The 27,919-nt window shown below is 39.1% G+C and overlaps 1 protein-coding gene across 6 annotated transcripts in view; it reads right to left on the bottom strand.

Moving 5' to 3' along the window:
• The window catches only part of DNM3 (dynamin 3), a gene marked incomplete at both ends in the record, with an annotated part of 567,700 nt that overhangs the window by 349,533 nt on the left and 190,248 nt on the right, over window positions 1-27,919 (bottom strand). For all 6 annotated transcript variants that reach the window (XM_082656445.1, XM_082656448.1, XM_082656446.1 and 3 more), the window contains 5 exons: window positions 464-531; window positions 3,039-3,174; window positions 14,499-14,641; window positions 23,405-23,565; window positions 24,143-24,241. In XM_082656445.1, the coding sequence (XP_082512571.1) occupies window positions 464-531; window positions 3,039-3,174; window positions 14,499-14,641; window positions 23,405-23,565; window positions 24,143-24,241 (607 nt within the window). The remainder of the gene's footprint in view (window positions 1-463; window positions 532-3,038; window positions 3,175-14,498; window positions 14,642-23,404; window positions 23,566-24,142; window positions 24,242-27,919) is intronic.

Below are 27,919 nucleotides of genomic sequence, written 5' to 3'. Positions count from 1 at the left end.
ACAGACACCTTTGCTTGCTGAAATCATTCTTGTTCGCAAAACAGGCAAGGTGTGACTCTAAGGCAACCACCTTCATTAATCTTTCCCAATCTTGCTCCATAAATCCAGCCAAAATTAATCTATTTGGTCTCTGTGTAAGTAATGATCACTTATGAGCAAGTCTGGCCTCTGTCCCTGAAATACAGAGCCCTGAAGAACAAGGTCTTGTTCATCAGTAAATCCCTGATTGTTCAGAGCACAGTGCTGTGAGGGCAGAAAGGGTTTTTGTTTTTTTAATTGTAAACAGACAGTATGCCAATAATAGAAATTACCATTGAATCCAAACGAGGATTTCCTATTTCTTACTCCCACCTCTATATTCTACTCTGCTCAGATGATGAAAAGGCTACTTCACTAGCCATTCATAAACATTAACTTTTTTTAGTAGCTTGAACTGAAGACAAGGAAAATGTGAAGCACTTGCCTGATACCATGTATGTTTTTGATTGCATAGCTTATTTCTCTTCGCAGTTCTTTCTCATTGAACTCCATCTGCAGATGCAAAATGAGCCACAGTTATGACAATTCCTTTGAATAATAATATCGTTGAATATTAAAAAATGAGAATAACTTGACTCCATTATTAATAAAGACTCATGTCTTTCCTAACCTAAACCCAGATGGTCAAAACATCTGTTTATATAAAGTTCAAGGCAACACACACAGAACATTAGGGATTTCTGGGAGTTTTAGTGTAGCGGATTTTAACTCTATTATAGATAAGGAGTGCTGTGCATAAAGGATGACTTCTGGACATAAATCTGGCTATTCATTTGAATATATAATTCTTCATTCTTTTGCTGAATATAGTAAATGTATTCATATATGAATGCATAAATAAGAGTGTCACCTGACGTACAATAGCAGTCCAGCTGTGCTGAGATTAACAATGGCTGTCTTTTCTCCCTGGCCATTTTAACCACCTGAGTTCAAAGCCTCTTTAAAAGAGGAAATTAATAATATTTTGCCAATCCAACACAGGATAGAATACTGTATAAAAATTTCCCATAAGTTCTAGGTATCTTAAATTTACTTGGAAGTAGGATCAAAGAGTCATAGAGCTTAGACCTGGAAGGGACATCAAGAGAACATTTGATTCAGCCCCTAACTTTTGAGATTTGGGCCTCTCCAGCCTCATTATCTGTCCATTTTCCCCCTCACACTTTATGCCATAGAGCAATGAACTGCTTTAGTTCCACAGCTCAGCCTTTACCATTCCTCCCTTTCTGTCTGGAACAACCTCTCCCTCGACTAATCCCACCTCTTCCTGCTTAACTAGCTGCTCATCCTTCTTAAGTCAGCTCAGAAGCCAGGCTCCTTTACACAGTCAGGCTGGGATTCATGTCTGTGGGCCTTGTTTCCATAGCACCCTGTGGTGAAGTTTGTCACTTTACCTAGCACATTTTAATGAAATTGTCTATTTACCCATCTGCCTCCTACATCAAGAAATAAGCACCCGCCTCTGTATGTGAGGCAAGTAACATAGTCCCTAAAACTACCTAGCTGCCTATTGGGCATTTCAAACTGAACATAACCAAAACAAAACTCTTGATTCATACTTCCACACTGAACTTTTCCTCAGTTCCCCTCATCTGATGGGCACTAACACTTGCTCAATTGTGCCAGCCAAAACCTTGGGAGTCATCTTGAATCTTCTCTTTTTTGCATCTCCCATATCAATCCAACCCCCATTGACTCTACCTCCAAAATCACAAATCCATCCACTTCTCTCAAGCCTCTCTTCTGAGGCATTTTTACTATTAAGCTAAAGAAGTTTAAGTTTCAGGACTTCTCCCTTGCATAAGCTCCTTCCAAGACATGTGTCTGTGTTTATAATTTTGTATTCTTCTCCTTCAAGGGTTCCCCAAAATTGTATAGGCTTCAGGCCCCACAGAAAATGGATCCACCCCTGCTCTGGCCCTACTGTTTAACTCACCTTGTCTCCCTCAGTCCACTCTTGCCCCTTAACAATCCAACCCACACAGTGTTCTTTTAAAATCACCAGCCAAATCCTTAAAACTCTCCCTTAACTTCCCATTGTTAAATGTAAACACTTCACAGCAACACAGAAAGCCCTGTGTAAACTGGGCACTTCCTTCCTCTGAATTCATTTTCTTCCCCCCGACCCATTCATCAGCTCTACCCCAGCCTCAGCTGTTCCTCACCTGCTATACAGGTGCTTGTTCTAGGGCTTTGTCCTTGGCTTCCTGCCTTGAACAAGCTTCTTCTTCCAGATACTTACAGGTAGCCTCTTCATGCCATTCAGGTCATGCTTTAAAGGCCCCGTAGTCAGAGAGACCTTGTCTGAATATTCCATCAAAACTGGCTTAGCCAATGGGGAACTACGGATAATTGTTTCCTGGTAGTGCCTGAGTTATCTACCAAGTTTTATCATTTGTATTTTTCACAAAATGTTAATTCCAATGTGCTTACACTTATATTCTACTTTTTTAATTACGTTCTTATGTGAACAGTTTCTGATTATTAGTCTTTAATTTTTTTCATCTTATATAATCCAATAAATTGATATTCCATAAAAAAATTTTGAATAAATGTTAGCTCTTATGCTTGACCAAAAAAAAAAGTGGCTTATGCAACTTCCCTTTCTCTCATATTATATTACATAATAATACTTGATACTTTTTTCCTTTTTTATTTGTTAATTTTCTGTCTTTTCCCACCAGACAGTATCTCTGTCTTGATCCCTGGCATGTAGACCACTGGTACACAGTAGGTACTCAAGAAATATTTTTAAATTAACTAGACAACAAATAAACCAATTAGTCATTGTTGAATTATTGAAATATCATTAGATCCCATTAAATAAAATCAGAACCATCAGTAAGAAAATAACTTCTCTCCTAAATCTCATTACCTGAGTATGGAGCCTTTGTTTAAAGAAAACCACTTACCACTCATATAACATTTGATGAAAAGTTATGTAGAACAGAATACAGAAATGAAATGAAACAAAAGGAAAAATAACATTTGGTACAAACCTTTACTATCTCAAAAGGAAAACGTTCATGGAAAATACGATTGATTTTAGCACCCCCTGAGAGCTCCAGGGTATCTACTTGATCCCCTGACCCTTCAATTCTCTTCTCAAAGTCCACAGCGAATTGCTGAACCATCCTATAATTGTGAAAGAGAAATAAATTCAAGTTAAAGTTACAAGGTTTCGCATTTTTCATTTTAATTTGCTATGGTTAGCAATTCTTTTCCTGGTGTTCTTAGCGGCACCTACTGGCAGAATTAACATTGCACTCTATTCATTACTCAAAATGTAACTATATGAAATACACGTTACTAAGATTTATTTCAGACATTTAATTTAAAATATATATTTTAAAAGTAAGGAACCAAGATGGCGGAGTAGAAGGATGTGCTCTCACTCCCTCTTGCGAGAACACCAGAATCACAACTAGCTGCTGGACGATCATCGACAGGAAGACACTGGAACTCAGCTGAAAACATACCCCACCATCCAAAGACAAGGAAAGCCACAAGGAGACGGTAGGAGGGGCGCAATCACAGTAAAATCAAATCCCATAATGGCTGGGTGGGTGACTCACAGACTGGAGAACATTTATACCACAGAAGTCCACCCACTGGAGTGAAGGTTCTGAGCCCCAAGTCAGGCTTCCCAACCTGGGGGTCCGGCAACAGGAGGAGGAATTCCTAGAGAATCAGACTTTGAAGCCTAGTGGGAATTGATTGCAGGACTTTGACAGGACTGGGGGAAACAGAGACCCCACTCTTGGAGGGCAAACACAAAGTACTGTGCACATCGGGGCCCAGGGGAAGGAGCACTGACCCCAGGGAAAACTGAACCAGACCTACCTGCTAATGTTGGAGGGGTCTCCTGCAGAGGTGGGGGGTGGCAGTGGCTCACTGTGGGGACAAGAACACTGGCAGCAGAAGTTCTCGGAAGGACTCCTTGGTGTGAGCCCTCCCAGAGTCTGTCATTAGCCCCACCAAGGAGCCCAGGTAGGCTCCAGTGTTGGGTTGCCTCAGGCCAAACAACTAACAGGGAGGAAACCCAGCCCCACCCATCAGCAGACAAGTGGATTAAAGTTTTACTGAGCTCTGCCCACCAGAGCAACAGCCAGCTCTACCCACTACCAGTCCCTCCCATCAAGTCTCTTAGATAGACTCATCCACCAGAGGGAAGACAGGAGAAGCAAGAAGAACTACAGTCCTGCAGCCTGTGGAACAAAAACCACATTCACAGAAAGATAGACAAAATGAAAAGGCAGAGGGCTATGTACCAGAGGAAGGAACAAGATAAAACCACAGAAAAACAACTAAATGAAGTGGAGATAGGCAACCTTCCATAAAAAGAATTCAGAATAATGATAGTGAAGATGATCCAGGACCTCGGAGAAAGAATGGAGGCAAAGATCGAGAAGATGCAAGAAATGTTTAACAAACACCTAGAAGAATTAAAGAACAAACAAACAGAGATGAACAATACAATAACTGAAATGAAAAATACACTAGAAGGAATCAATAGAGACTAACTGAGGCAGAAGAATGGATAAGTCACCTGGAAGACAGAATGGTGGAACTCACTGCTGTGAAACAGAATAAAGAAAAAAGGATGAAAAGAAATGAAGACAGACTAAGAGACCTCTGAGACAACATTAAATGCAACAACATTCATATTATAGGGATCCCAGAAGGAGAACAGAGAGAGGAAGGACCCAAGAAAATATGTGAAGAGATTACAGTCAAAAACTTCCCTAACGTGGGAAAGGAAATAGCCACACAAGTCCAGGAAGCGCAGCGAGTCCCATACAGGATAAACCAAAGGAGAAACACACTGAGACACATAGTAATCAAATTGACAAAAATTAAAGACAAAGAAAAATTATTGGAAGCAGCAAGGGAAAAAACGACAAATAACATACAAGGGAACTCCTGTAAGGTTAACAGTTGATTTCTCAGCAGAAACTCTACAAGCCAGAAGGGAGTGGTATGATATACTTAAAGTGATGAAAAGGAAGAACGTACAACCAAGATTACTCTACCCGGCAAGGATCTCACTCAGATTCGATGGGGAAATCAAAAGCTTTACAGACAAGCAAAGGCTAAGAGAATTCAACACCACCAAACCGGCTTTACAACAAATGCTAATGGAACTTCTCTAAGTGGGAAATATAACAGAAGAAAAGGATCTACAAAAACAAACCAAAACAATTAAGAAAATGGTCATAGGAACATACATATGGATAATTACCTTAAACGTGAATGGATTAAATGCTCCACCGAAAACACACAGGCTTGCTGAATGGATACAAAAACAAGATCCATATATATGCTGTCTACAAGAGACTCACTTCAGACCTAGGGACACATACAGACTGTAAGTGAAGGGATGGAAAAAGATATTCTATGCAAATGGAAATCAAAAGAAAGCTGGAGTAGCTATACTCATATCAGATAACATAGACTTTATAATAAAGAATGTTACAAGAGACAAGGAAGGACACTACATAATGATCAAGGGATCAATCCAAGAAGAAGATATAACAATTATAAATATATATGCCCCCAACATAGGAGCATCTCAATACATAAGGCAACTGCTAACAGCTATAAAAGAGGAAATCAACACTAACACAATAATAGTGGGGGACTTTAACACCTCACTTACACCAATGGACAGATCATCCAGACATAAAATTAATAAGGAAACACAAGATTTAAATGACAAAATAGACCAGATAGATTCATTTGTATTTATAGGACATTCCATCCAAAAACAGCAGATTACACTTTCTTCTCAAGTGCGCATGGGACGTTCTCCAGGATAGATCATGTCTTACGTCACAAATCAATCCTCAGTAAATTTAAGAAAACTGAAATCATATCAAGCATCTCTTCGGACCACAACACTATGAGATTAGAAATGAATTACAGGGAAAAAAACGTAAAAAACACAAGCACATGGAGGCTAAAGAATACATTACTAAATAACAAAGAGATCACTGAAGAAATCAAAGAGGAAATCAAAAACTACCTAGAGACAAATGACAATGAAAACACGACAATCCAAAACCTATGGGATGCAGCAAAAGCAGTTCAAAGAGGGAAGTTTATAGCTATACAAGCCTACCTCAAGAAACAAGAAAAATCTCAAGTAAACAATCTAAACTTACACCTAAAGGAACTACAGAAAGAAGAACAAACAAAACCTAAAGTTAGCAGAAGGAATCAAATCATAAACATCAGAGCAGAAATACATGAAATAGAAATAAAGAAAACAATAGCAAAGATCAATAAAACTAAAGGCTGGTTCTTTGAGAAGATAGACAAAATTGAGAACCATTAACCAGACTCATCTAGAAAAAGAGGGAGAGTACTCAGATCAATAAAATTAGAAATGAAAAAGGAGAAGTTACAACAGACACCACAGAAATACAAAGCATCCTAAGAGAATACTACAAGCAACTCTATGCCAATAAAATGGACAACCTGGAAGAAATGGACAAATTCTTAGAAAGGTATAACCTTCCAAGACTTCCAAGAAGAAACAGAAAATATGAACAGACCAATCACAAGCAATGAAATTGAAACTGTGATTAAAAATTTTCCAACAAACGGAAGTCCAGGACCAGATGGCTTCACAGGTAAATTCTATCAAACATTTTGAGAAGAGCTAACACCCAACCTTCCCAAACGCTTCCAAAATACAGAAGAGGAAGGAACACTCCCAAACTCATTCTCTGAGGCCACCATCACCCTGACACCAAAACAGGACAAAGATACTACAAAAAAAGAAAATTACAGACCAATATCACTAATGAATATAGATGCAAAAATCCTCAACAAGGGCTTCCCTGGTGGTGCAGTGGTTGAGAGTCCGCCTGGCGATGCAGGGGACACAGGTTCGTGCCCCGGTCCGGGAAGATCCCACATGCCGCGGAGTGGCTAGGCCCGTGAGCCATGGCCACTGAGCCTGCGCGTCCAGAGCCTGTGCTCCGCAATGGGAGAGGCTTCAACAGTGAGAGGCCCCCGTACCGCAAAAAAAAAAACAATCCTCAACAAAATACTAGCAAGCAGAATACAACAACACATGGAAAGGATCATACACCATGATCAAGTGGGATTTATCCCAGGAATACAATGATTCTTCAATATACGCAAATCAATCAATGTGATACACCATATTAACAAATAGAAGAATAAAAACCATATGATCATCTCAATAGATGCAGAAAAAGCTTTTGACGAAATTCAACACCCATTTATGATAAAAACTCTCCAGAAAATGGGCATAGAGGGAACCTACCTCAATATAATAAAGGCCACATACGACAAACCCACAGGAAACATCATTCTCAGTGGTGAAAAATGAAAGCATTTCTTCTAAGATCAGGAAAGAGACAAGGATGTCCACTCTCACCACCTTTATTCAACATAGTTTTGGAAGTCCTAGCCACGGCAACCAGAGAAGAAATAAAAGGAATACAAATTGGAAAAGAAAAAGTAAAACTCTCACTGTTTGCAGATGACATGATACTATATATAGAGAATCCTAAAAATGCCACCAGAAAACTACTAGAGCTAATCAATGAATTTGGTAAAGTTGCAGGATACAAAATTAATGCACAGAAGTCTCTTGCATTCCTATACACTAATGATGAAAAATCTGAAAAAGAAATTATGGAAACACTCCCATTTACCGTTGCAACAAAATGAATAAAATACTTAGGAATAAACCTACTTAGGGAGACAAAAGACCTGTATGCAGAAAACTATAAGACACTGCTGAAAGAAATTAAACATGATACCAACAGATGGAGAGATATACAATGTTCTTGGATTGGAAGAATCAATATTATGAAAATGACTATACTACCCAAAGCAATCTACAGATTCAATGCAATCCCTATCAAATTACCAATGGCATGTTTTACAGAACTAGAACAAATCATCTCAAAATTTGTATGGAGACACAAAAGACCCCAAATAGAACAAGCAGTCTTGAGGGGAAAAAACGGAGCTGGAGGAATCAGGCTCCCTGACTTCAAACTATACTACAAAGCTACAGTAATCAAGACAATATGGTACTGGCACAAAAACAGAAATATAGATCAATGGAACAGGATAGAAAGCCCAGAGATATACCCACGCACTTATGGTCAACTAATCTATGACAAAGGAGGCAAAGATATATAATGGAGAAAAGACAGTCTCTTCAATAAGTGGTGCTGGGAAAACTGGACAGCTACATATAAAAGAATGAAATTAGAACACTCCCTAACACCATACACAAAAATAAACTCAAAATGGATTCGAGACCTAAATGTAAGTCCAGACACTATAAAAATGTTTGAGGAAAACATAGGAAGAACACTCTTTGACGTAAATCATAGCAAGATCTTTTTTGATCCACCTCTTAGAGTAATGGAAATAAAAACAAAAATAAACAAATGGGACCTAATGAAACTTCAAAGCTTTTGCACAGCAAAGGAAACCATAAACAAGACGAAAAGACAACCCTCAGAATGGGAGAAAATATTCGCAAACGAATCAACAGACAAAGGATTAATCTCCAAAATATATAAACAGCTCATGCAGCTCAATATTAAAAAAAAAAAATCCTAATCCAAAAATGGGCAGAAGACCTAAATAGACATTTCTCCAAAGAAGACATACAGATGGCCAAGAGGCACATGAAAAGCTGCTCAACATCACTAATTATTAGAGAAATGCAAATCAAAACTACAATGAGGTATCACCTCACACCAGTTAGGATGGGCATCATCAGAAAATCTACAAACAACAAATGCTGGAGAGGGTGTGGAGAAAAGGGAACCCTCTTGCACTGTTGGTGGGAATGTAAATGGATACAGCCACTATGGAGAACAGTATGGAGGTTCCTTAAAAATCTAAAAATAGGATTACCATATGACCCAGCAATCCCACTACTGGGCATATACCCAGAGAAAACCATAATTCAAAAAGACACATGCACCCCAATGTTCATTACAGCACTATTTACAATAGCTGGGTCGTGGAAGCAACCTAAATGCCCATCGACAGATGAATGGATAAGGGTGTTGTGGTACATATATACAGTGGAGTATTACTCAGACATAAAAAGGAACAAAACTGAGTCATTTGTTGAGACGTGGATGGATCTAGAGACTGTCATACAGAGTGAAGTAAGTCAGAAAGAGAAAAACAAATATTATATATTAATGCATGTATGTGGAACCTAGAAAAATGGTACAGATGAACCGGTTTGCAGGGTAGAAGTTGAGACACAGATGTAGAGAACAAATGTATGGACACCAAAGGGGGAAACCGCAGTGGGGTGGGGATGGTGGTGTGCTGAATTGGGCGATTGGGATTGACATGTACACACTGATGTGTATAAAATTGATGACTAATAAGAACCTGCAGTATAAACAAACAAAGCAAACAAACAAACAGAACAACTAATACTAAACTTTCTTTGGGTTATTTGTATGGAAATATGTTAATATAAATGTTTCAGACATTACGTGAAATTTCTAAAACAACAACAAACAACAACAACAAAAAACCCTCTAGGATCCACCCACCTCTGTTACTTTTTTCATTAAGGTCTCTTGATTCCAGGTTTGAACTACACTCTTTTTAAAAAAATTATTCTATTGAAGTATAGTTGAGTTACAATGTTGTGTTAATTTCTGCTGTACAGCAAAGTGATTCAGTTATACATATATACACATTCTTTTTCATATTCTTTTCTATTATGGTTTATCACAAGATATTTAATATAGTTTCCTGTGCCAACTACACTCTTTAGAGTTCATCAAACAGTACCACAATTGTCTAGCGCCTGTCTCTGGTCCCCTCCTCTTAATTTCCCTGTCTGAGCATAGATCCGGAAGAGACCTTCCTCTTTCTTCCCCATCTTTCTGCTTTCCCCATCCTAAGTCCCCACACGCTCAGGTGCAGGTACTTGGCCCATGACATTGCCCTTTCCCTTTCTCTCCACCAAAAACTCCTGGGGTTCCTTGGCTCTGATTCTACACTGCAGTGACTCACTCTCCTTTTCTTTTTAAAGTTCAGTTTCTTTATCATGGCTTTGAGTTCCCTTCTCCCTTTTAGGTCCTGAAGTGCCTCCCCAGCTTCATCTCCCACCCCTCCAGTCTACACTACAACTGCTCCACCCTTCCATCCACCTGACTGTTCCCAGGCATTCTCCACTCATGCATTTTTCCTTGTCTTTGCTCTGGCTGTCCTCTGCCTTCAGTGTCCTTTTTACCATCCTTTACCCATGGAAATTCTACTTCTTCTTAAAGCTTTGCTGAGTTCTAACAGCCCTTCCTCTGTAAAGCTTTCCCTGCTTCCCCAGTTAGAACAAATCAGAACTGACTGCAGTTCCCCACTCTGCTTTTATTTTCCAGTGCTACCTGCTCAGGATATCTTTCTTCATGAAAAAGTTATCATATTATGTAGGTAAGGACTGGATTCTCAGCAAGGTATCACATTGGAAAACAATTGCTAAATTATTTGATCCAAGGTGTTAATTAGCTGATAAAGTTTAACTTACAAATATAGGAGGCAGGTAATTACAGTAGACAGACTATATCATTGAGAGTCATGAGACCTGGATTGAATCTCAGCTCTGATTCCTCCCTTTATCCCTCCCTACTTCCCTTTCTTCCTTCCCAAAATGAGGTTGGCAAAGTAAACACCAGCCAGGTCATGCAGGGCCTTGCAGCCCATGCTAACTGTAAACAGAAATCATTAAAAGATCCTAAGGAGAGGATTGAGAAGATCAGGTTTCTGCTTTGGAGGGATTTTTGGTTTGTTTGTTTTTGTAAAACATACATAACATTTACCATTTTTATTATTTGTAGGTGTATATTTCAGTGGCATTAAGTACATTCACATTGTTGTGAAACTATCACCACCATCCATCTCCAGAACTTTTTCACCTTCCTAAAGTGAGATTTGGTATCTATTAAAAAATAACTCCGGGCTTCCCTGGTGGCGCAGTGGTTGAGAGTCCGCCTGCCGATGCAGGGGACACAGGTTCGTGCCCCGGTCCGGGAAGATCCCACATGCCGCGGAGCAGCTGGGCCTGTGAGCCATGGCTGCTGAGCCTGTGCGTCCGGAGCCTGTGCTCCCCAACGGGAGAGGGCACAGCAGTGAGAGGCCCGCGTACAGCAAAAAAAAATAAAATAAAATAACTCCTCATTCTCCTCTCCCCCTACCCCTGGCAACCACCATTCTACTTTCTGTCTCTATGAATTTGACTCTTCTAGGTACCTCATATGAATGGAATCATACAGTATTTGTCCTTTTGTGTCTGGCTTATTTCACTCAGCATAATATCTTTAAGGTTCATCACGTTGTAGCATGTGTCAGAATTTCCTTCATTTTTAGGGCTGAAGCATACTCCATTGAATGTATATACAAAAAAACCCCTCATGTTTTGTTTATCCATTCATACATCAGTGAACATTTGTGTTGTTTCCATCTTTGGCTATTGTGAATAATGCGCCTATGAATGTACAAATACCTGTACAAGCCTTTGCTTTCAATTCTTTTGAATACATACCCCCAAGTAGAAAATAATAATAATAATTTTTAAATAATAATAAAATATATATTTTAAATATCTGTGTATTAAATGCATTCGCCCATTTAGCTGCAACCATAAAATGGTATTTTAAAATACTTAAATTAAGAATTAAATTTAAGTAATAAAACCTTATATATAATAGTCAAATGAGCCACAACTCCTGTGACATTACAATCACCTAGTGTTCCAACTACTCCAGCTGAGCCCCCTCATACTTCATGAGCTACGCTCTTCCCTGGGCCCAGCATCACAGACCTCATTCTGCCAGAACAATATAAATTTCTAACTCCCCATCCATGCCCCTCTACAACTAGGTCTAGCCTTGTTTTCCAATGACTCCTCAGAATTTAATAAAATTACAACTCCTTACCCCATCACCTAAGATTCTCCGTGGTCTGGCCCTGGATGCCCCATCTCTTACTTCTCATCCCCACTCACCTTCCAAGCCAACCATGAAGAAGCTATTTGCAGTTCCCCACATGTACCAAATCTCTGTGCTTTTACACTTGTTTTCCTTTCTGATCTGCCTTGTGCTTCTTTGTCCGGCTAATTTTTATCTGTCCTTCAAGACTCAGTTCAAGCATTAGTTTTTACAGGAAACTTTTCATGATCCACAGCCGTATTCCCCACCACCACTCATTGCCACCCAGATGAAGGGCCCCTCCTTGGCTTTCTCAGAATATTTTCAGCATAGCACTTAGCAGAGTACATCACCATCGTGCATCTATCAGTCTCTCTCCAAAGGGCAAGGACCATGCATTTTATTTATTTCCCCCTGCCTGGCATACGAGTGGTACTCCATAAGTTCAATGAAGGAATGAATTACCTTAAGGCAGTTGGTAAAAAAACAAAGAAATATATTATAGAGAAAAAATGACTACTTGTATTTGTGATTAGTAGGTTTAGAAACTCTAATTTTGACATACTGGAACACTTTCAAATTCAGAATCTGTTAGATTGGGAAAAAAATTCAAACCACCTAAAACCTGAACCTTTTATTCTCTTTCATCAAAATCATGGATGAATTATATTTAGGCCAGAAAACTTAGAATATAATTAGATGTAGCTATGTTCATGCATATGCTAATATTAATCTAACTTTAAACACCTGGAAAGGTATGAAACATTGGGTAACTTTAGAAAATTCACCTCCATTCCCCATATCCTACAACCCAGCCACCTGGCCCACTAGAACAAGCTGTATCGAAGTTCACACTATTCTCTTGACCTCCTTCTTCCACCTGACAAACTCCTCCCATACTTCGGGGTCTCATTCAAGTATCTTTTTCTCTGTGAATTCACACCCTTCCTCGCATGTAAGTGCTCTTTACCTGGGTTCCCTTAACATTTTATTCTTACCAGAAATGTAGCATTTAACAAATTTTAACACAGTTGTTTATATGTCTGTTTCCACTGCTCTACTGTGGCCACTTTTTGAGGGTTAAAATCTTATTCATTATTGAATTCCCAGTAGTTAGCACAGAGCCAGCCATCAAATAGGATACACAGAGATGAGAGCAAGGCAAGAAGGAAGTAATGAAGAAAGGGGGTGAGGGAGAAAGGCAGGAAGGAAGGAAAGAAGGAAAAAAGGAAAGAAGGAGCTGAATCAGCTCCCTAACAAGGGAAGAAACCAGCTGTGGAAAAGTGTAATCTGAGTCCAACAGAATTACAGAGGCAAGACCCAGTCTTTGCAAAGAGAATAGTTTCAGTTGGGTGTTAGGATGATGACCTAGTGCCTAAACAGAAATAGCTTTCCTTTCTCTGTAACTTAGAGAGTTTTTTATAGGAGCTTAATCAAAGCCAAGAATAAAAAGAAAAGATAAACTAGGAAAGAGATGAATCCAAGAATAAAATTCTTTCCTCCGTATGATCTTATTATTTTTTTTAATGGAGGAATATAAGATAATGCATTTAATATGTTACTTAATTTGAATATTTAGAAACTTCCCCACAAACAAAAGGAATTATGTTGTGTATTTTAAATGCCAGATTAAGGGTATTTTGATTACAGGATTGCAGAGGGAGAAAGGGGCCATAAGAAGTGGCAAGCATCATCTTTAGAGATGGACTTCAGATGTCCTGGAATGTAAGCTGGTCAGTGGGGGTCTTTTGGTGGAGAGAGAGGCAATTTGAGGCACAGGGATAAAAGAATAGATGAGGCTGAAAGGGGATGAAAGAAGGAATGAGGATAAAAGACATAAGGGGCTGGCAATTCTCCAACAACTCTGCTATCCTAACCCAAGAACCCTCAGGGATAAATCTAATAACCCAAGGATAAGATGGGAAGATCATGAAGGAGTAAAAAGATACTTGGCAGTTTTCACATTTGTGTTTCTAAAGGGCTACATTAAAATCATTACCAAAAAGAAAAATAATTTAAATGTGTCCTTACTGTGTGTACTTTTTTTTTTTAATGAAATCCTTGGTTCTCATTGCATTGAAAAATACACAGAGATAGATGATATGAAATGACTGAAATAAAAATATAATAACTACAAGTGACAATAATAGAAACAGTTGCTTTTCTATAGGAACTTAGCCCACTTTTAAAGACTAAGGGCAAAAAAACCCTGCTGAGTTATCACTGTTGGTTTTGCTCATTGACTGAATCCAATTATAAAAGCACAATATAAAACTGGGCATAGGATTGGGCATTGGTTAAATTTATAATAGTAGAATTAATATCAACAATTATTCTTTTAGAAAACAAAGATTCAAGGCTCACTGTATGACATATACAAAGCCTCACTCATATACTTTACTTTTATGAAAAAACCTAGAAAACGGCATGACAAATAGACTAAGGAAAAAGAAAACTGAAGAGTTAGTTTAAAATGGTGAACAAGAGAAGGGAAAGGTAACTCACTGCAGCAATGCTTTGGTCTTCCTGGTGGGGTCTTCTGGCCTGAAGTTTTTATAGGCTTCTACTTCGTGTTCTATGGACAGCAACTGTCCCTGCAGTTTGTTCCTGAAGTTAGGTAGGGTGTCTCGAATGTGGTTGGTAAGTTGCTAAATAAAAAAAACAAAATCATACAACAGATTGAAGATCAACTCATAAGACAAAAATCACCCTTCACTGTTTTCCAGGTCATTCAAAACCTTAAAAAGCCATACATACATGTGAGACTGACTGTGTAGACAGATAACTCCAACTCTCTCATCCACTGCCCTACGGCGAAGCTCAAAATTCCTTCAGCTAAAGTCACTTGCTCGGACAATCTTTTTACGTCTGGGATACCCTGTTAAAAGGCAGCTAATGTTACTAATGAAGCTGCCTAATAACACCTTAACATGGATTGATTTGTCAAATCAGCTACCTTGTCAAAAGGAACCTTAAGTTAGAATGTGGTACAAATGAAGGAAATGGAGAGTTACAGGTGCTGCCTGAGTTCTCAGGACCAAATGGCTTACCACTGGTGGAGCTCAGAGGTACCTATCAGCTGTTAAGTTCCTCTCCATTCCATAGCTCAGGCAGGTGTTTCCTCTCACCTTGCACACAAGCTTTCTTGTTGATATCTCTACCTAACCACCTTCTTGGCATTTCCACTGAAGTCATCTGCTGGCACCTCAAGCTCAGTCTGATAAAAAATTCTCCAAGAGATTTTCTAAGAGGGACACAATTCATTCAGAACAAAGGTGGGATAAAAACCCAGACTGGTCAGCTCCTTGCCTGATGTTCTTTCTATTACAGTGTAATTAAGGAAAGTCTGAATTAAAAGGAAAAAAAAAAGAGCACCTTCTTGAACTGCTTAAGGAATAAACTCAGAATCAAGAGAAAGAATATCAACTTCATAGAAATGTAGGAAAAAGAATAATAATTTTAAAGTAAGGGGAATAAATAGACCCAGACTGACTGAAGAACCATTTCAAATCATTTTTATGTTCATCTGAGGTTACCTGGATATATCTATTCAATAAATCTATAGTTATTTAATTGTCAATAGTTCATACTATATTATACCCTTGTCCACAGTTATGACTTATCATGTTATTCCCCTGGCATGTGCTGCCATTATGGCTCTGAAGCAGAAAACAGAAGAATAGAGAAGACTGCATTCCCAGTAGCAATTCCACAAGACACAAACCCCCAAATCTAAGAGTAACCACGAGAAAGTAGTAGCCCCCTGACTGCCATGTGAGTGGTAAATAATCAAAATACTTGGTTTCTACCATTTGTTTCTCATATATCTCAATAGCAAAGCAATACTGTGGACCACTCCTAGCTTTCTAAAACACTTCTTTCCTTAGCTTTCGTGACCCCAGCTCCTGTCATTTTTCTCCTAACCTTTCTGAACACCTTCTCCATCTCCTTTGCCAAGTTGTTCTCCTCTGCCAGACCTGTAAATATTGATATTCCTCAAACGTGGGTCCTACACCTCTTCTTTGGTCACTGTCTGTTCTCTACTAAGGCAATCATTTCATCCATGGTTTCAATAAATATTCAAACACCTGTGGCTATGGACATGTTATCTAAAGACCAGACTTCTTATCTTTGGTCAGGGTATATGTATTAGACCACCTGCCTGACTTATCCTCTTGGAAGCATCAACCTCAGCATGTCTGAAATAAAGTACCTAATATTCCCTTCAATGTTCTCCATTTTGATGACTTCATAACAACCTGGGAACTTGGGAGTTATCCTTGACTTTACCTCTCCATCACCCACCAGAGCTAATCTACTACCAAGTTCTCAATTTTCCAAAACATTTCTCAAATCTGCTTTCTTTTCCCATCTCCACTGGCCCTAACTGAGACCAAGTTACCATCATTTCTCACTTTGACTCCTAAGTGGTCCTCTCATCTCTACTCTTGGACTTCCTATCTGCAACCACCATAATCCTTTTTAACCCACAGATATGATTGTGTTATTCCCCTTTTCAGATTCCTTAAACAACTGACTTCCCACTGCTCTTAGGATAAGAGCCAAAATCCTTAACTTGGCCTACAAACACTGTAGGACCCAGCCACTGCCTGCATCTCCAAATTCATCTCTTACAACTCATTCCCTCATTTTCTGCCCTCCAGCAACAATAATATTCCTTTCAATTCCTCAAAAATGTCCAGTTCTCTTGCAGTTTTTGCCACAGTAACTCTCTCATGGTCAGAGGTGTTGGTGCACATTAAATCAGCAATAAAATTATCTTAATTTCAAACACAGTATGAAGGTCCTTGAAGCAATACAGAAACGGATTATGTAGGAAATGAAAGATCTTCAGTATAACATTTATTCAATTTTCAGTCAACCAGAATCAGTTATGCCATAATTTAGGGGTCACCTGTAGTAACCAAATGATCAATCATATCCATCCAGCATTCACAACTTAATTTATTTCTAACTTTACCTTTCTAATCATCTTAGTGATATTTCTCTAAGATATTTTTTCTTAGACCAATACAGGCATGAAACCAGTAATCAAAAAGGAATTTTACCAGAGCTAAATATATTGATAGACTATCATGGTTCATGCATGACAAACCAGTGTTCCTTCTCTAAACCATGTTCATAATTTTTAAATGACACAACTATCACTGCTTCATGGCTTCCAAATACTCATCTACCCTTAATTTAAAAGTACAAATTTCACATTAAAATAGAAGTACTATGTCGCTTAAAATAGAAGTACACCACTGTTTTTTATTTCCTAAAACTTCTTCAATTGTTTTGCCTAAATGGTTCAGATATAATGTAACAAGCAGCCTATTACTGTGTTAGCCTCTACTGATACCTTCTAGGAGGGAACATCAGAACTTTCGATAATTACTTGACTGATTTAAGTTCATAGATAAAAGTTACAAAGTGCTTTTATTTTCTTAAACTTAATTGGAGTATAATTGCTTTACAATGGTGTGTTAGTTTCTGCTTTATAACAAAGTGAATCAGTTATACATATACATATGTCCCCATATCTCTTCCCCCTTATGTCTCCATCCCTCCCACCCTCCCTATCCCACTCCTCTAAATGGTCACAAAGCACCGAGCTGATCTCCCTGTGCTATGCGGCTTCTTCCCACTAGCTATCTATTTTACGTTTGGTAGTGTATATATGTCCATTCCACTCTCTCACTTTGTCCCAGCTTACCGTTCCCCCTCCCCGTATCCTCAAGTCCATTCTCTAGTACGTCTGTGTCTTTATTCCCATCTTGCCCCTAGGTACTTCATGAACATGAATTTTTTTTTTTTTTTTTAGATTCCATATATATGTGTTAGCATACGGTATTTGTTTTTCTCTTTCTGACTTACTTCAGTCTGTAGGACAGACTCTAGGTCCATCCACCTCACTACAAATAACTCACTTTCGTTTTATTTTATGGCTGAGTAATATTCCATTGTATATATGTGCCACATCTTCTTTATCTGTTCATCTGTCAGTGGACACTTAGGTTGCTTCCATGTCCTGGCCATTGTAAATAGAGCTGCAATGAACATTGTGGTACATGACTCTTTCTGAAATATGGTTTCCTCAGGGTATATGCCCAGTAGTGGGATTGCTGGGTCGTATGGTAGTTCTTTTAGTTTTTTAAGGAAACTCCATACTGTTCTCCATAGTGGCTGTACCAATTTACATTCCCACCAGCAGTGCAAGAGTGTTCCCTTTTCTCCACACCCTCTCCAGCATTTATTATTTGTAGATTTTTTGATGGCCATTCTGACTTGTGTGAGATGATATCTCATTGTACCTTTGATTTGCATTTCTCTAATGATTAATGATGTTGATCATTCTTTCATTGTTTGTTGCCAATCTGTATATCTTCTTTGGAGAAATGTCTATTTAGGTCTTCAGCCCATTTTTGGATTGGGTTGTTTGTTTTTTTGATATTGACCTGCATGAGCTGCTTGTATATTTTAGAAATTAATCCTTTGTCAGTTGCTTCATTTGCAAATATTTTCTCCCATTCTGAGGGCTCTGTTTTCGTTTTGTTTATGGTTTCCTTTGCTGTGGAAAAGCTTTTAAATTTCATTAGGTCGCATTTGTTTATTTTTGTTTTTACTTCCACTACTCTAGGAGGTGGGTCTAAAATGATCTTGCTGTGATTTATGTCATAGAGTGTTCTGCCTGTGTTTTCCTCTAAGAGTTTGATAGTGTCTGCCCTTACATTTAGGTATTTAATCCATTTTGAGTTTATTTTTGTGTATGGTGTTAGGGAGTGCTCTAATTTCATTCTTTTACATGTAGCTGTCCAGTTTTCCCAGCACCACTTATTGAAGAGGCTGTCTTTTCTGCACTGTATATTCTTGCCTCCTTTATCAAAGATAAGGTGACCATGTGTGTGTGGGTTTATCTCTGGGCTTTCTATCCTGTTCCATTGATCTATATTTCTGTTTTTGTGCCAGTACCATATTGTCTTGATTACTGTAGCTGTGTAGTATAGTCTGAAGTCAGGGAGCCTGATTCCTCCAGCTCCGTTGTTCTTTCTCAAGAATATACTTGATACGATTTCAATTTTCTTAAACTTACCAAGGCTTGATTTGTGACCCAAGAATATGATCTCTCCTGCAGAATGTTCCATGAGCACTTGAGAAGAATGTGTATTCTGTTGTTTTTGGATGGAATGTCCTATAAATATCAATTAAGTCTATCTTGTTTAATGTATCATTTAAAGCTTGTGTTTTCTTATTTATTTTCATTTTGGATGATCTGTCCATTGGTGAAAGTGGGGCGTTAAAGTCCCCTAGTATTATTTTGTGTTACTGTCGATTTCCCCTTTTATGGCTGTTAGCATTTGCCTTATGTATTGAGGTGCTCCTATGTTAGGTGCATAAATATTTACAATTGTTATATCTTCTTTTTGGACTGATCCCTTGATCATTATGTAGTGTCCTTCTTTGTCTCATGTAATAGCCTTTATTTTAAAGTCTATTTTGTCTGATATCAGAATTGCTACTCCAGCTTTATTTGATTTCCATTTGCATGGAATATCTTTTTTCATCCCCTCACTTTCAATCTGTATGTGTCCCTAGGTCTGAGGTGGGTCTCTTGTAGACAGCATATATATGGGTCTTGTTTTTGTATCCATTTAGCCAGTCTATGCCTTTTGGTTGGAGCATTTAATCCGTTTACATTTAAGGTAATTATCGATATGTATGTTCCTATTACCATATTCTTAATTGTTTTGGGTTTGTTATTGTAGGTTTTTTCCTTCTCTTGTGTTTCTTGCCTAGAGAAGTTCCTTTAGCATTTTTTATAAAGTTGTTTTGGTGGTACTGAATTCTCTTAGCTTTGCTTGTCTGTATAGGTTTTAATTTCTCTGTCAAATCTGAATGATATCCTTGCTGGGTAATCTTCATTGTAGGTTTTTCTCCTTCATCACTTTAAATATGTCCTGCCACTCCCTTCTGGCTTGCAGAGTTTCTGCTGAAAGATCAGCTGTTAACCTTATGGGGATTCCCTTATGTGTTATTTGTTGTTTTTCCCTTGCTGCTTTTAATATTTTTTCTTTGTATTTAATTTCTGATAGTTTGATTAATATGTGTCTCAGCATGTTTCTCCTTGGATTTATCCTGTATGGGACTCTCTGTGCTTCCTGGACTCGATTAACTATTTCCTTTCCCATATTAGGGAAGTTTTCAACTATAATCTCTTCAAATATTTTCTCAGTCCCTTTCTTTTTCTCTTCTTTTTCTGGGACCCCTGTAATTCAAATGTTGGTGCGTTTAATGTTGTCCCAGAAGTCTCTGAGACTGTCCTCATTTCTTTTCATTCTTTTTTCTTTATTCTTTCTGCAGTAGTTGTTTCCACTATTTTATCTTCCAGGTCACTTACCCGTTCTTCTGCTCAGTTATTCTGCTATTGTTCCCTTCTAGAGAATTTTTAATTTCATTTATTGTGTTGTTCATCAGTGTTTGTTTGCTCTTTTCTTCTAGGTCCTTGTTAAACATTTCTTGTATTTTCTCCATTCTATTTCCAAGATTTTGGATCATCTTTACTGTCATTATTCTGAATTCTTTTTCAGGTAGACTGCCTATTTCCTCTTCATTTGTTAGGTCTGGTGGGTTTTTATCTTGCTCCTTCATCTGCTGTGTGTTTCTCTGTCTTCTCATTTTGCTTAACTTACTGTGTTTGGGTTCTCGTTTTTGCAGGCTGCCGGTTCGTAGTTCCCATTGTTTTTGGTGTCTGTCCCCAGTGCCTAAGGGTGGTTCAGTGTGTTGTGCAGGCTTCCTGCTGGAGGGGACTAGTGCCTGTGTTCTGGTGGATGAGCCTGGATCCTGTCTTTCTGGTGGGCAGGTCCACCTCTGGTGGTGCGTCTTGGCGTGTCTGTGGCCTTATTATGATTTTAGGCAGCCTCTCTACTAATGGATGGGGTTGTGTTCCTGTGTTGCTAGTTGTTCATCATAGGGTGTCCAGCACTGTAGCTTGCTGGTCATTGAGTGGAGTTGAGATGGAGATCTCTGGGAGATTTTCCCCGTTTGATATTACGTGGAGCTGGGAGGTCTCTTGTGGACCAGTGTCCTGAACTTGGTGCTCCCACCTCAGAGGCACAGCCCTGACACCTGGCTGGAGCACCAAGAGCCTGTCATCCACACGGCTCAGAATAAAAGGGAGGAAAAAAAGAAAGAAAGAAAGAAGAAGATAAAGTAAAATAATATAAAGCTATTAAAAATAAAAAATAATTATTAAAAAAAATTTTTTAAGTAATAAAAAAAAGAGAAAGAAAGAAAGAAGAGAGCAACCAAACCAAAAAACAAATCCACCAATTATAACAAGTGCTAAAAACTATACTAAACAAACAAACAAACGGACAGACAGAACCCTAGGATAAATGCTAAAAGCAAAGCTATACAGATAAAAATCACACACAGAAGCATACACATACACACTCACAAAAAGAGGAAAAGGGAAAACAATATAAATATCGTTGCTCCCAAACTCCACCTCCTCAATTTGGGATGATTTGTTGTCTGTTCAGGTATTCCACAGATGCAGGGTACATCAAGTTGATAGTGGAGATTTAATCCGGTGCTCCTGAGGCTGCTGGGAGAAATTTCCCTTTCTCTTCTTCTTCGCACAGCTCTTGGGGTTCGGCGATGGATTTGGGCCTGCCTCTGCGTGAGGTCACCTGAGGGCATCTGTTCTTCGCTCAGACAGGACCAGGTAAAAGGAGCAGCTGATTCGGGGGCTCTGGCTCACTCAGGCCAGGGGGAGGGAGGAGTACGGATACGGGGCGAGCCTGCAGTGGCAAAGGCCAATATGATGTTGCACCAGCCTGAGGCGCGCCGTGCGCTCTCCAGGGGAAACTGTCCCTGGATCACCAAACCCTGGCAGTGGCGGGTTGCACAGGCTCCCGGGAGGGGAGGTGTGGATAGTGACCTGTGCTTGCACACAGGCTTCTTCTTGGCAGCAGCAACAGCCTTAGTGTCTCACGCCCGTCTCTGGGGTCCTCACTGATAGCTGCGGCTCGCGCCCGTCTCTGGAGCTCCTTTAAGCGGCGCTCTTAATCCCCTCTCATCGCGCATCAGGAAACAGAGAGGCAAGAAAAAGTCGCTTGCCTCTTCGGCAGCTCCAGACTTTTACCCAGACTCCCTCCCGGCTAGCCTTGGCGCACTAGTCCCTTCAGGCTGTGTTCACGCCGCCAACCCCAGTCCTCTCCCTGGGATCCGAGAGAAGCCCGAGACTCAGCTCCCAGCCCCGCCCACCCCGGCGGGTGAGCAGACAAGCCTCTCGGACTGGTGAGTGCTGGTCGGTACCGATCCTCTGTGCGGGAATCTCTCCGCTTTGTCCTCCGCACCCCTGTGGCTGCGCTCTCCTCCGCGGCTCCGAAGCTCCCCCCCCCCACCCCGCCACACGCCATCTCCACCAGTGAAGGGGCTTCCTAGTGTGTGGAAACCTTTCCTCCTTCACAGCTCCCTCCCACTGGTGCAGTTCCCGTACCTGCTCTTTTGTCTCTGTTTATTCTTTTTTCTTTTGCCCTACCCAGGTACGTGGGGAGTTTCTTGCCTTTTGGGAGGTCTGAGGTCTGCTGCCAGCGTTCAGTAGGTGTTCTGTAGGAGTTCTTCCACATGTAGATGTATTTCTGATGTGTTTGTGGGGAGGCAGGTGATCTCCGCGTCTTACTCTTCCGCCATATTGAAGCTCCCCTACACAGTGCTTTTTGTGAGAAAAGCTGCTCACTGTTTGAGTCAATGTGATCAAAACTTGGTGTGGGAGCTCTACACTCAATGACAATGACACTTAACTCCACTAAGGGCAGGAAAATATGTGGCCAAGCCTGCTGAATTTTTATGCAAGAAATGTGTATGTGCGTGGGACAAGGGGAGGCAGAGGGCCTAATTCTATCTGTCACAGGGAAAGGGATTATCTGGAAAAGCTTCTTAGAGGAATGTAGATCAATAATTGCTTATGTATTTTCAAGATTGTAAATTAAGGAACAAATCAATCCTAACAAAACCATACAGAAAATTTAACCTAACCATCACAGACTGATATTTCAAAAACAGATGCCAAGAGACTGACTTTTCAGAGATATACAAGTTTCACTCCTTAAGATAACTATATATTATGAGCAAACGTGCTAAAATGTATTCCCCTGCTCACTGTTCCAAATAATATGTATTTCTGCTTTGCGTGCTGTTTTTTCAATAATATTAAGGTGGAGTCTGGTCACTTATAATAGTAACAGTCTGGATCCCAGTATTCATATTCATCTTTTTAATTTCTATCATTATGCTAAATGTCTTAGTTTACAAAAAAAGAGTATAAAAATAAGAAATATGGATTCCAATAGTCATTTACATATTTTATCATTGTTCTTTTTGCTTGGAGAAAACATCTTTACCTGATTAAGGACCTTCTGAAGGTGTGGGGTCCCCATCCGATCAGCAATATGTCTGTAAGCCGGGTGTGAGAGAAAAAATTTCCTTTCTGCCAACGTGGCAGCCTTTATATCCTTCTTCCCATCTATGTCCTTCTGGCTCCTGTTTACCACCCCAATGTAACCTAAAACAAAACACACACCTATGGAGTTGGGACACCTTTGATTTATTCTGGGGAAATTTTAAAGCTCTTGAAGAGGCTGAATAAGAAAAAAAAAATATTTCAGGGCCTGAAGAATAGATCCCTTTACAAAACTCAGTTTGAGATATCAGTATTTAACAACGGCTGGATGACTTGGCTAACGTTGATTTTTTTAGCATTAACTAAGTACTGTCTTTTGTCCTTAAAAGATCTGTGCATGTAAATAGAGTAAATCTCTAAGCAGTTTTGTCATATAGCAGGCAAGTAAATAATTCAGACTTAAACAGTATACATGTATGCAATCTATGATGAATATTTATACCCTCCCTTCAAACACCTTCCTTTTCCTGTTTTCTTATTATTTGAAGGAATAGTTCTCCCTTTGGATAATTTTTAATACATCATTTGGGAACACCATGCCATTCCATAAAATGTTTAACTAATCATCAATCCACTCCTCACAACTGTGGAGGCGTTAAAATCCAGCTTCCCATTGTTTTCCCAGTTGTTTCTCTGCCACATCATCAAAGGAAGTCCTGTACAGGACACAGTACATTACCCCTGCGAAGCGGCAGCAGCTTATTCTCTAGGATATCCCTGGCATCCGTTCCCTCATCCATAAGATCCAGTTTGGTGATGACTCCAATGGTTCTTAGACCTGCATCACAAACAAACCCCACATTACACAATTTGCAGAATACTAACAAGTTTCAGAGACATATATGTCTCAATGCTAATTACAAAGCACTCATATCCTGGTTCTTTCCCTGTTCCTCTCCATCTTAGTTTGTTTTCTAATCCACTACCCCAGTCTGGTGAAGGTCAACGGGTTGAGGCAGAGAGTTGCAAACCACCCATCCATAAGATAACCCTTGATTCAGGAGAGAAAAAAACAAATAGCTGCTTCACCAAAATACTTTCAAATGTATGAGTTTATTTTTGTACTACGCATACATGGAAATGATACATTTAAATTTTCCTCCCAGGGACTGCACACAATATGGATGTTTTAATTTTTTATGTATCACATTACTAAAAACAAAAAAAATAGGCTACACATGGACCAATGATATGGGTGTGTCATAAACCAAAGCTTATTATTGATCCAGTTCTGAGTACCTGAGGTCAAAAACATAAAAAGAAGAAAACTACGTATAGGATACCATCATCCCCAAAAATAAACTCACAGAAAAGGAAATATGACTTAATAGAAGCCTGAAATAGGAATTCTGAGCCTTGGATTCTAGTCTCAAGGCAAGTCATTTAATTCTCTGGGTCTCAGTTTCCCTTATCTGTAAAATAAAGCATTGGAAGTTATTTAATCTTAAAAAGTACTCCAACCACTAATTTTTTTAAGATGGGGAAACTAAGGCAGAGGGAGATTAAATAACTTTCCCAAGGTCATATAAGAAGTGGATCTGGGCAGTCTGGTTCCAGAGTCCATGCTTTTAACCAATATACTGCTTATCGTGGTAAAAAAAAATTTTTTTTTAATTTAAAAGGCTTAAACCAAGAAAGTCAAAGAAAATGGGAAAGGAATGCAGAAAATTTTTTAAACTGTAAATCTAGCTGGATAACTGCTAACCAACTTAAAATATCAGAGAAAGAGGAAAACTGCATCCAAGAAAGCCAACAAAAGGAGACGTCCAGAAACTAAATAATTTACATCACAGCATCTCAGTAAGATTCAAGACCTGGGGGACAGAAAGCCCTGAAAACTATGGAGAGTGGTGGTGGCAGCTGAAGCTGAAAATAGAAATACTGGATGGAAGCAGTCAGATTTCCATGGGTAACATAGCTAGGAGCTGCCCTGGTCCATCCTGACAGGACAGTGAAGGTTTACTCTCTGGAAAGACTGAACTAGAAAAAACTCTGAACTCATGGGTACCTGGCCCGGTTTGGATGGATCTGGTATTAAAAGAGGATGATTAAGTAAAATTCTACATAGAGAATGGCAGGGACCCCCCTCCCCAGGCCAGTTCCCTAATTTGACTTCAGGAAAGAGATGGCTGGCAGACTTTAACCCCCCAAGCAAGAGATTGGAACAATGGTCTGGGGATACTAACCATTCCAAGAGAAAAACATATATATTGATATTCGAAGGAACAATAATTAAAATAGTCCAATAAATCATTCTGCTGTGAAGTCTATCATTCCATAATTCAAGAACACCCACACAGAACTCCAACCACCTGATAATATTTCACCCTTAAATATCAATGGACAGCCAAGGAGATTCACTAATATGAGACCAAAACAAATAAACATTATAAAGCTGAACTTAAAGAAAACAAAGATAATGCAAAATACAGAAGAAAACTATTATTTGTATTAATATCCTTAGACAGAAAGGAGAGGTCATAGCATTCATGGGACAAAAATAGAATGCCATAAAAAGGAAATTTTTGAACAAACAAAAATAATTTTCAATAATTAAAGATATGAGGGCTTCCCTGGTGGTGCAGTGGTTGAGAGTCCGCCTGCCGATGCAGGGGACACGGGTTCGTGCCCCGGTCCGGGAAGATCCCACGTGCCGCGGAGCGGCTGGGCCCGTGAGCCATGGCTGCTGAGCCTGCGCATCCGGAGCCTGTGCTCCGCAACGGGAGAGGCCACAACAGTGAGAGGCCCGCGTAACGCAAAAAAAAATAATAATAATAATTAAAAATATGAGAGCAGAAATAATAATGTTGGAATACAAAGTTAGGAACCCCCCCAGAAAACAAAAGAAAAAGAAGTAAATAATAGGAAAGGAAAAACTTGTTTAAAACTAGAGAAATGATTCAGAGATACAACATCTGAATGATTGGCATTCCAATAAGAGAAAGAATGACAAACAGAAACAGTTGGAGATGTGGGGACATACTATTCAATGAGATGTCCTATAAGTGAAAGATGAATTTAGGGATTGAATTAACTCATCACGTGCCCAACACAATATGAAAAACATACACATACCTACACACACACAATATGGCATATAAGATTTCATAATTCTGGGAACATTACAGCATCAGTCTTCCCAGCAGCAAACTGGAAACTAAAAACCCGCAGAGCAATGTTTTCAAAATTCTGAGAGAAAGATAATTTCTAGACTAGAATTCTAAATTACCAATAAATGTGACAGTAGAAAAAGATATTTTCAGACATGCAAAATCTCAAAATATTTTACCTCCCTTTCTCCTTTTTTTGTGTGTGAGGGGAGGGACAATTACTAAAAGATGTGTTCCACCAAACATGGGAACAAACTAACAAAGAAGTAGACAGGAAATCCAGGAAGCAGGGAATCCAATCTAACCAGAAAAAGAAGGAAATTTTTAGGATGATGTAGATCCCGGTTTAAGGCCAGGAGAGCAGTCAGTATCTATTAGAATAAGAGGACAAAGATTACTGAAGAGATATCTTCCCCCACCAAGAAAAGAAAATGAAAGTGATAGGATACTTGAAGCCTAATGCTTTTGAAGGTATTAAGAGATTTAGACTTCTGTAGGAGAGGTTGGGAATGCACTGGTGACAGATACGTAGACTATGCAAACAAACAAAAAAAGAGACAACTATCAACCTCAAAGACAGCAGTATCACTCAAGAAAGGAAATTTAATCATAATTTAACACATGGTTCAGTTGTGAATAATATTTTTAGAATCATAAATATTCGTTTAGCAAAATATGATATAGTTATATTAGTAGAATTGGGGAGGTAAGTGTATATAAGTGTGTGTAAGTATATGTGGGTATGGGAGGCAGCCAAATCCTTAAATATGGAGGTAAATAACAAAAGAAAGTTAGAAGGGTTGAAAGTGGTATTCTCTGGAAATCAGTAATCCAGAGTCAGGAGGAGTGGGCAAGGGACTAAAAGTTTTTATTAAAAGCCTTAGAGACTGGTTTTTCTGAAGTGATGTACATTTATAACATTAATAAAAATAAGAGTTAAATTTTAAAAGTATTTTCTTCACTACTCCCTATTTCTGAAAAGGCAGAAAAGTCTATGCTTAGTGGTGTCCCAGAAATGGCCAATGAAATTATTTTCTTTTTCACTCTTAGTTATACAAGTAGGCAACTGAAATAATCAATGAATGCCTGCTGGCAGGCTCAAGACCTACACTGTTAGATCTCAGAAAGACATTGCCTGAAGAGATTCAAAGGCACCATGTTTTTAAAAGCACTTCACTGGAAATATATAGATTCAGATAAAAATAATAATAGAGACCATTTGTTCAGTCCTGATTATGTGCCAGACATAGACCTGAAACAACTCTGAGATAGGTACTATTATTTCTCAATTACACTTTCCTCAACGTGAGACTTGGAAAGGAAAAATACACTTGCCCAAAGGCTTG

Source organism: Grampus griseus (genome assembly GCF_964374135.1).
Source record: "Grampus griseus genome assembly, chromosome: 1".
Classification (NCBI taxonomy): Eukaryota; Metazoa; Chordata; class Mammalia; order Artiodactyla; family Delphinidae; genus Grampus; species Grampus griseus.
This window is presented reverse-complemented; position numbering and strand designations above follow the sequence as displayed.